At 39.5% G+C, this 9,957-nt stretch overlaps 2 protein-coding genes across 2 annotated transcripts in view; one reads left to right on the top strand and one right to left on the bottom strand.

The window, feature by feature from the left end:
• Window positions 1-9,957, bottom strand: part of LOC132144965 (zinc-alpha-2-glycoprotein-like) — a 103,857-nt gene that overhangs the window by 16,909 nt on the left and 76,991 nt on the right. The window lies entirely within an intron of this gene.
• On the top strand, window positions 3,527-8,766 carry LOC132144602 (zinc-alpha-2-glycoprotein-like). Its single transcript, XM_059555166.1, has 6 exons — window positions 3,527-3,653; window positions 6,261-6,509; window positions 6,676-6,945; window positions 7,041-7,313; window positions 8,086-8,196; window positions 8,609-8,766. Exons 1-6 carry the CDS (start codon window positions 3,590-3,592, stop codon window positions 8,713-8,715), a joined length of 1,074 nt encoding a protein of 357 aa, XP_059411149.1. The 5' UTR covers window positions 3,527-3,589; the 3' UTR covers window positions 8,716-8,766.

The following is a 9,957-nucleotide window of genomic DNA, read 5'->3' as shown; positions in this document are numbered from 1 at the left end:
CACGGGAGGTAGATGAGCAAGGGCAGAGAGCTGGGAACCCGGTCCCGACCCAGCGCTTCAGGAGATTCACGTGGTATATCTGATCTTCCCTCCGTCTTCCGGGCTGCCGGACTCGGTAGGTTCACCTTTCATAAAACCTTCCGCTATTCATATAACTGGGTAAAAAATAGACGACAACTTTACATTTTGAATCTTTACTTACCGTAAACTTTCACTCGCTTCTCGCTTCTTTCTCACTGAGAAAATAGCGGCTGCTCGCACTGGAGACGTACGATCTTAACGTGACGTGCGTGCTCTCCTTCCCGTCCGCGCTCCAATTTCGAGACCAATTTTCAACCCAAACTTGGGATAAAACAAACCAAAGTCCTATATTAAAATGGCCCCGGGGCTAAATTATGAAAGACCGTAGTATCAGTAAGATCTGACGCTACCGGTTCTGCTTTCGGTACTGGAGGAAAAAAAATGAAAGTACTATGTATTTTTGCTTAATAATGTTATCGTGCACATTATAACTCACCAGACATTTCTAATATGCGATCATATTAAGACGTTTGTCTGTGAGATCTGCGAGATCTTTCATGCGTGCCGCGGAGGCTGTCTGTCAGTCACACACACACACCAAAACGAGCACGGCGCATGCACAGACATAACAGTATGAAAACTCCCGCTTAATAATAAAGAGTGACAATGGCGAAGAGATTTGCTTAATAATGTTATCGTGCACATTTTGTCTTACCAAACATTTCTAATTTGCGATATTATTAAGACGTTTGTCTGTGAGATCTGCGAGATCTCTCATGCGCGCCGCGGAGGCTGTCTGTCAGTCACACACACACACAACAAGAACGAGCGTGGCGCACACACACGGATAAGGGGCCGTTAACATATCACATCTTTTGCACGCTCAAGTGCTTTATTTCAAATGTAGGCGCACGGTAATGGAAGCGACCTGTTCGCGACGTGCATGCGGTGCGACGAACTCGTTTTTTCCAGGCGCATCCGCACCGCATTGAGTTAAAAACATCTCAACTTTTCAGAATGCCGCAAGCGAACCGCAGGTCATGTAGCTTCCTCACCTTTTCCGTAACAACGTTGAAAGCTCAGCCAAGATGAAGGAACAGCTGATAGCTGTATGTGGATCTTTAAATTAATTTAGTAGCAGAGCTACTGCAAGCAGTTTTTAGTGCTGCAAATCCATTTATCTATTGCTGAAATGTCCGCGTCTTCATGGAGAGAGCAGGTCATGGTTGCTTAGCAATGGCAGACTCCTCAGGAGTGCAAGTGCCCGAAGGCTTTGGGGAAAAAAATCTGAAAGCGGCGTGCCTAGCATTTTCCACAAGTTTTTAGACGCGATATGTGAACAGCCCCTTACATTACGAAAACTCCAGCTTAATACAAAGAGTGACGATGGCGGAGACAGTAAAACGTTCCAAAGTGTGGTTATACTTCACTAGAGTTGATGCAGACAATGCTGGTTGTCATAAGTGCAACAACATTTTTGCATGTAAGGGCGGAAACACAAGCAATCGGCCAAAGCATCTTTCAAAAGTGCATTATGTGCAGACAGAGAAATGCAAAGTTTTTGACTGCCTAACACAACACAAAGTAACACAACACAAAGTACCGATAAGAATACCGTTAAAGTACCGGACCGTTAAGCAGTATCGGTTAGAGTAGTAATACCGTTAAAACCTTAACTATACCCATCCCTAGTAAAGACTCAGCTGTACGAATTGAGATTGGGAGGTCATTCCACCAGCTGGGCACAGTCCAGGAAAAGGTCCGTGAGAGTGATTTTGAACTTCTTTGGGATGGCACCACAAGGCGTCGTTCACTTGCAGAGCGCAAACTTCTGGAGGGCACATAAGATTTAACCAGTGAGTTTAGGTATGTTGGTGCCGTGCCAGTGGTCGTCTTGTAGGCAAGCATCAGTACCTTGAATTTGATGCGAGCGGCTACTGGTAGCCAGTGTAACCTGATGAAGAGAGGAGTAACGTGAGCTTTTTTTGGCTCATTGAAGACAACCCTCTCTGCTGCATTCTGGATCAGTTGCAGAGGCTTGATAGTACATACAGTAAGCCCGCCAGGAGAGCATTACAATAGTCCAGTCTGGAGAGAACAAGAGCTTGGACAAGAAGTTGGGTGGCTTGCTCTGACAGGAAGTGTCTAATCTTCCTAATGTTGTATAAGGCAAATCTGCAGGACCGGGTCGTTGTAGCAATGTGGTCTGAGAAGCTTAACTGATGATCCATCACAACTTCTGGGCTTCTGGCTGTCCTTGAATGAGTAATGGTTGACGAACCCAGTGTTATAGAGAAGTTGTGATGAAGCAATGGGTTAGCTGGAATCACCAGGAGTTCTGTCTTCGTAAGGTTAAGCTGAAGGTGATGGTCATTCATCCAGCTAGAAATGTCACTCAGACAGGCTGAAATGCGAGCAGCTACCGTCGGGTCATCTGGTTGGAATAAGAAGTAGAGTTGGATGTCATCAGCGTAGCAGTGATAAGAAAATCCATGCTTCTGAATGACAGATCCTAATGATGTCATGTAGATTGAGAAGAGAAGTGGTCCAAGTACTGAGCCTTGAGGAACCCCAGTAGCAAGGTGTTGTGACTTAGAAACATCACCCCTCCAAGACACACTGAAGGATCTGTCAGAGAGGTAGGACTTAACCCACAGGAGTGCGGTTCCAGAGATGCCCATCTTTCTGAGGGTGGACAGAAGAACCTGGTGATTAACGGTGTCAAAAGCAGCAGACTGGTCCAGTAAGAGGAGTACTGAGGATTTTGAAGCTGCTCTTGTCAGTCGCAGGGCTTCAGTAACCGCGAGCAGGGCAGTCTCAGTTGAGTGGCCACTTTTGAAGCCAGATTGGTTGCTGTCCAGGAGGTTGTTCTGTACAAGGAACATAGAAAGCTGGTTGAACACAGCTCACTCAAGTGTCTTTGCAATGAATGGAAGTAGTGATCTTTGCAATGAATGGAAGTTCTCTGATCCAAAAATTGAATGAAGAGCCTTGTGTTCTCATCATGACCGATGTACAAGAATTCGGTTAAAGCTGATATCAGAACAAACGCCCCTGATGTGGAAACCAGGAAAAACATTGTTCAATAAACAAATCTACAGGGGCAACTTGTGGCAGAAATGCTCTAATGTTTTCGAGTGATTTTAAATGCTTCACACAACTTTTCCCAGCACTTTAATGCTTTAAGTATTACCGAATTTGAAAGATATTTTTAATGTGACGATATTTGTTCATCCTTCATAGCTTTTCCCCCATGTATAAAACTAAAAGTTTCATAATATAGTAAAGTAAAAAATTATTTAAAAATAAAAAAAAATAATTAAATGACCACTATGGCGGCAGAGAAGTACTTATAGGCCAAGATCTGGGAATCATCTGCTGTGTACTCTGATAAAGGTCTTAGAAGCAGTTTTACATGCATTCTAATAAATGTCTGTTTGACATCTGACAGGAAACATCTTACAAGCAGGAGACCTGAACCAGGAAGTTGGTCACCATGTGCTGTTTGTCATAGACATGTCTATGGTGTTTGCTACACTTGTTCGGTGCTGAGTCCTCTAAACTTTAAATGGATTTAATGTTCTCTCTCATTGTACTGTTTGTGTACATCAGGCTACGCTGCGTTTATTCCGGTAAGGTATTCAATATGTATTAATGTATTTTTTCCGGCGGTTGGACTAATACAAGTAATCCTGCTGGTTAAAAAGAACTTTGTTTTTCTAACTCCATGAGTGCAGTCATGTTTATCTAAAAGTGTAGGCTACTTTTCCTTTCTTTACTAATAGCTAAAAAGCCACGTGTTGACTCTGAAAGACATACTTTAATTATGTGCATTTATTGTGATCTGAAAGACATACTTTAATTGTGTGTATTTATATTTAATACATTTCGTATCAGCATCAGTATGATCGAACAATGCACTGTCAATTTAATGTTAAGTCACTTTAACAACAAAATAAATGGTGCAGGAAAGATGCGGTCAATCTACCCGCCATGTTATTTCGAGGATCGCGCATAAACTGCGTATTATGTTCTGTAATTCTGATGTTGAATTACAAAGTAAGAGCTTTCCAAATCTCAAAAATATGCTGCTGCATTTATACAAAAATATATATAAAAATAAGTTATAGATTTCATTATAGATTGCACTAACCCATTCCACTTCAGATTGAGAGTACACCTTGTTACAGTGTCAGCTGTGTCGTTTCAGGACTTTCCGACGTGGAATTACAAAATATGAGACCCCTAACTTTTATGTACAGGTGCATCTCAATATATTAGAATGATGTGGAAAAGTTTATTTTAGTAATTTAACTCAAATTGTTAAACTCGTGTATTAAATAAATTCAATGCACACAGACTGAAGTAGTTTAAGTCTTTGATTCTTTTAATGTGACTATTTTGGCTTACATTTCACAAAAACCCTCCAAATCTCAACCAATTAGAATAAAGTGACATGCCAATCAGCTAAACAACTCAAAACACCTGCAAAGGTTTCCTGAGCCTTCAAAATTGTCATTCAGTTAGGTTCACTAGTCTACACAATCATGGGGAAGAATGCTGATCTGACAGTTTTACAGAAGACAATCATTGTCACCCTCCACAAGGAGGGTAAGCCACAAACATTCATTGCCAAAGAAGCTGGCTGTTCACAGAGTGCTGTATCCAAGCATGTTAACAGACAGTTGAGTGGAAGGAAAAAGTGTGGAAGAAAAAATGCACAACTGACCAAGAAAACCACAGCCTTATGAGGATTGTCAAGCAAAATCGTGGAAGTCGTGGCCTAATGGTTATAGAGTCGGACTCACAATCCAAGGGTTGTGAGTTCAAGTCTCGGGCCGGCAGTAATTGTAGGTTGGGGGAGTGCACGTACAGTGCTCTCTCCACCCTCAATACCATGACTGAGGTTTCCTTGAGCAAAGCACCGAATCACCAACTGCTCCCCGGGCACCGCAGCATAAATCATCAAGATTAGAAGAACCAAAGACTTCAACTATTTCAGTCTGTGTGCAATGAATTTATTTAATACACGAGTTTCACAATTTGAGTTGAATTACTGAAATGAACTTTCCCACAACATTCTAAATTATTGAGATTCACCTTTATATGAAAGTTGAGGGGCTCTTATTTTGTAATTCCACATCAGACATTCCTGAAACAATGCAGCTGACGCTGTGGGAAGTTGTATTCTCAATATGATGTGGAACAATCTATAACTTGGGGCAACTGTGGTCTAATAGTTAGAGAGTTGAACTACTTACCAGAAGGTCACTGGTTCAAGTCTCTGTGCTGGCAGGAGTTGTACTGTAGGTGGGAGGGAGTGAATGAACAGCGCTCTCTTTCAGCCTCAATACCCATGACTGAAGTGCCCTTGAGCAAGACACTGCTCCCCAGGCGCTGGATATATAGCTGCCCACTGCTCTGGGTGTGTGCTCACGGTGTGTTCACTTCTCACTGCTGTGTGTGTGCACTTGGATGGGATAAATGCAGAGCACCAATTCCGAGTATGTGCTACCATACTTGGCAAATGTCACAACTTTCACAACTTTTATTTTTATAGCTTTCTGAAAGTAGAAACAAAACAACACGTATATGAAAGTTGAAGGGGCTCTAAATTTTGTAATTGTTTCAGGACCGTCTGATGTTGAAAGCTTCTGACACTGTGGGAAGGTATACTCTCAATCTGAGGTGGAACTAGTCTTGTGCAATCCAGAACTTTCATTTTAATAGATTTTTAAATGATGCAGCAAGCTAATATTCTTGCTCTTATTTTGTAATATGAGTGTTGGAGCGTTTTATTCTGTATTCAAAAGCGTTTATGAATTATAACAATTTAACTTTGAATTGTGTACTTTCACTTCTCTATGTTTAAAAAGGGTGGGTGACAGTGAAGAGGTTAAAAACATTGCAGTTCAAACCCATTACTGCCTTAATGTTTAATTCAAGCCTAGTGTATGTTGATAACATAATAAAATTTGATGTGAATGACTCACATTTCTGCAACAATACCATGGTTACAGTTACTATAGTACTACATATTATAAAATAAATCTGTGGTATGTAAATAATATTAGTGTTAATAAGCTTGAGTGAACTGACCTGTCTTAGAGATGCATCTGAATTATTCAAGAGAGAAATAAAGATATTAACTGGAGGACTCTCAGGCAGTTTGACTATATGTAATGTTGACATGACCTTAACACTTTTATTCTCTTGCATTTATCTTTATCTTTCCTCAGAGAGACACCATCTCCTGTTTGTTTACTCCGTCCTCAGCAAACCTGATGGAGTCTCTGGTCCTGTGTTCAGTGCAGTGTGTGTGTATGACGACCGATGGATCTCTCACTACAGTATTAAAGAAGGAACCTGGAAAAGATATCGTTTGTTTGCAGAAATCTGGAGATATACCAGAGAACCTCATGAATCTAGAGACTGGTTCATAAATCTGGTTAACTCTCTGGCAAACTGCACAAGCTCCAGATGTGAAGGTGAATTCATTGGGTTTTACTGGAATGACATTGATATATTTTTAAGTGTATGAGGTAAACCGTGTATGAGGTTTATGGGCCATTGTATTTATTCAGTTACAACATATTTTTAAACTTGTAATAATTAGTTGTTGTTATTTATTTATTTATGAATTGACATGTTTAGGCCTCCATACACTACAGAGGAGAGTCGGCTGTGAGGTGGAGAAACATCCAGATGGAGCAGTGATGAATGTGAACGCACTTGACGAGTACGGATATGATGGAGAGGATTTTATTTTCTTTAATTATGACACAATGAAGTGGATTGAAAAAAATCCAAATGCAAAAGAAACCAAAATGAAATGGGACGCTGACAGATTTCACAATCATTATCTCCAGTTCTACCTCAAAGACTGCATGGACTGGATCTCCACATATAATGCTTCGATTAACAGTATGTGTTTCTCTAATGACTTCAGTGTTTCAAACTCAATCATTTATGTCTTTTTGTTCAGAATCAGTTCCTCTATCATCTGCTTCTTATTGCAGCTCCTCCAGTTCTTCACATGTTTGGATCTGCAGCTCCTCATGACCAAAGCGAGCTGAATCTGACCTGTCTGGCCACTGGCTTCTACCCCAAACACATAGAGATGAAGATCACGCTAAACAACATCACAGTCCAACCCTTCAGCTCTTCTGGAGTCAGACCCAACGATAACCAGACCTTTCAGATGAGAACCAGTGTGAAGATACACAGAGATGAGAAACGGGGTTATGAGTGTCACGTCCTTCACAGCGGTCAGACATTTACAACATCATGGGGTAAATATGACCATATTAACAGTCAGACTTTAAAGGGTTAGTTCACCGAAAAATGAAAATTATGTCATTAATAACTCACCCTCATGTTGTTTCGAACCCGTAAGACCTCCGATTATCTTCAGAACACAGTTTAAGATATTTTAGATTTAGTCCGAGAGCTCTCAGTCCCTCCATTGAAACTGTGTGTACGGTCTACTGTCCATGTCCAGAAAGGTAAGAAAAACATCTTTAAAGTAGTCCATGTGACATCAGAGGGTCAGTTAGAATATTTTGAAGCATCGAAAATACATTTTGGTCCAAAAATAGCAAAAACTACGACTTTATTCAGCATTGTCTTCTCTTCTGTGTCTGTTGTAAGAGAGAGAGTTCAAAACAAAGCAGTTTGTGATATCCGATTCACGAACGAATCACTCGATGTAACCGGATCTTTTTGAACCAGTTCACCAAATCGAACTGAATTGTTTTAAACGGTTCACGTCTCCAATACGCATTAATCCACAAATGACTTAAGCTGTTAACTTTTTTAATGTGGCTGACACTCCCTCTGAGTTCAAACAAACCAATATCCCGGAGTAATTCATTTACTCAAACAGTACACTGACTGAACTGCTGTGAAGAGAGAACTGAAGATGAACACCGAGCAAAATTGTGTTCAAAATTGTTTTACAGTAGCTTTCTACTCCAGCTGCAGCTCAGAATTAGTCAAGAAACTGTATTTACTTGTTGCATGACTTTATAGAATGTTTAGAACATTGTTTTTTTTTTCCTGCAGATGGAAGTCTGGGATCTAGAAGTCATCACTGGGCAGAAGTAGCTGCAGGTGCTCTTGTGATTGCAGTTCTATACATCATGTGTTTACTCTACAAAAACAGAAGGTTCAACGGTGAGTTCATATTAATTCAAGGACTAATTCAGAATCAGAAAATCAGAATTGACCCATTATTTACTCACCCACAATATTATTCCATATTATTCATATCATACACAAAAATGACCATCCATCAACTCCAAACAGGACAAACACTATAACAGCATGTTTCAAATTTAATTTTCCTCATTCTCAATTGTCTTTAACCTGAGATTAATTATTTAATTTAATATTTATTCAGCATTTAAATATGGAGACCATGCTGTAAAGTCTGGTACCATAAAGGCTTATGAGTTTAATATGCACACACACTAAAAATGCTGGGTGTTACAACCCAACGGTTGGGTTAGTTTAGAGTGTTTTTTTTTTTTAAATCTATCTGATGCTAATTCTAAAGTTTTCTGATAATATATTGTATCATCTCTAGGCCAGATGAAGCCCAATAGTTCTACCACAGAACATCATGAAAACATTATACCTCAAGATCAGCGGATCCCCTCACTGGAAGTGATTCATATGAGAGTATTAAACTAGATACACACTGACAAGCAGGATCCTGGATGTGACATCTACGATCATATCATGTCATGATGAGTGAGTATGTTACTCACTTACTCTAGATACTGTACAAACACAGTTCATTAAGCTCATTAATTTTTAATTGCTTTTTGCAGTATTGTATTAGCTTTTTAATTGGGATTACATGACAGCCTCAAACTAATTGTTACCTCAAACTACCTACAGTTTTTCTCAGTCGCTGTGGCTCAGTCCTCAAATGAGAGTTTTTTTCTTCAAAACCGTAAGTTCAGAAGTCTAAACAAATAGTTTCTTGTTCACATCAGATTTGAATTTCTTATTGATTTAAGCAGATTGCACATATTTTGGCAGGTGTGCAAATGGGTAAGTGCTATTGTCTAAAATTCACAGAATTACTAAATGCACAGGGTTTTTTGATGAAAACTGACAAGTAGATTCCCAGTGAAATTACCAAAGTTAGAAATGACACTACATTATATAAATCAAACTACCAGAAGGAGTCACCTCTCATCTTGACAAACCACGTGAATGAATGTAACCGTAGTCGGTTTACCTCAGGGTTGTCAATGTGTGGGCTACGAAGGCATAACAGTTAATTATCGTTCTACATTATAACAAAAACAACACAAATGAAAAGAAGCAGGTTTTTGCAGTCGGATCATTTTTAACCAGTAAACTCATGGAAAGTCCAGGATCCAGTAAACAAATTCAAGTAATACGTTCAAAACAGCACTAATACAGAGAATAGTGACTTATGTCCAGATGTCAGTCAATTATTTGGCCTAAAGGCAAGAGTGTGTTATAATGGACACCGGCTGAAAGTGTTTTAGATTATAAAATTAAAATTGTATATAACAAATATTTCCATGGTGAATAGACATCTAAACATTTTGTCCACCATGGATCAAACAATGATAAAAACTCTTCTTATTTTTGGTGGCATTGGTCAAGTTACTGAAACAATAACTAGATTTTAAAGCATGAATTAAATGTTTTGGGTGAGTTACTACCTTTTGCAGACGTTGCAGTTGTGTGGTTTTAGCAAATCGTTGTGACAATTGCACTTAGAGATTAAGGCTTTCGAAAAATATGCCAAAGCAATTGAGAAAAACTGCAATAGTTCAGCTTTAAATATGCAGATAAGTTAATAATAAAGGCTTAGTGCATTTTAACTTTAATTTTTATGCTTTTATTATTAGTAGAACCCCCCCCCCCCCCCCCCCCCATTCTTGATTTTGT

Source organism: Carassius carassius, chromosome 8 (genome assembly GCF_963082965.1).
Source record: "Carassius carassius chromosome 8, fCarCar2.1, whole genome shotgun sequence".
Lineage (NCBI taxonomy): Eukaryota > Metazoa > Chordata > Actinopteri > Cypriniformes > Cyprinidae > Carassius > Carassius carassius.
The sequence above is the reverse complement of the archived record's forward strand: the minus strand, read 5'-3'. Positions and strand labels throughout refer to the sequence as shown.

Bases quoted from the DNA above. Each gene is read 5' to 3' on its own strand.
- LOC132144602 (XM_059555166.1), top strand. From the start codon at position 3,590: ATGGATTTAATGTTCTCTCTCATTGTACTGTTTGTGTACATCAGGCTA. The intron at 3,654-6,260 runs GTAAGGTATTCA...ATCTTTCCTCAG, and splicing joins GCTACGCTGCGTTTATTCCG to AGAGACACCATCTCCTGTTT. The intron at 6,946-7,040 runs GTATGTGTTTCT...TTCTTATTGCAG, and splicing joins ATATAATGCTTCGATTAACA to CTCCTCCAGTTCTTCACATG.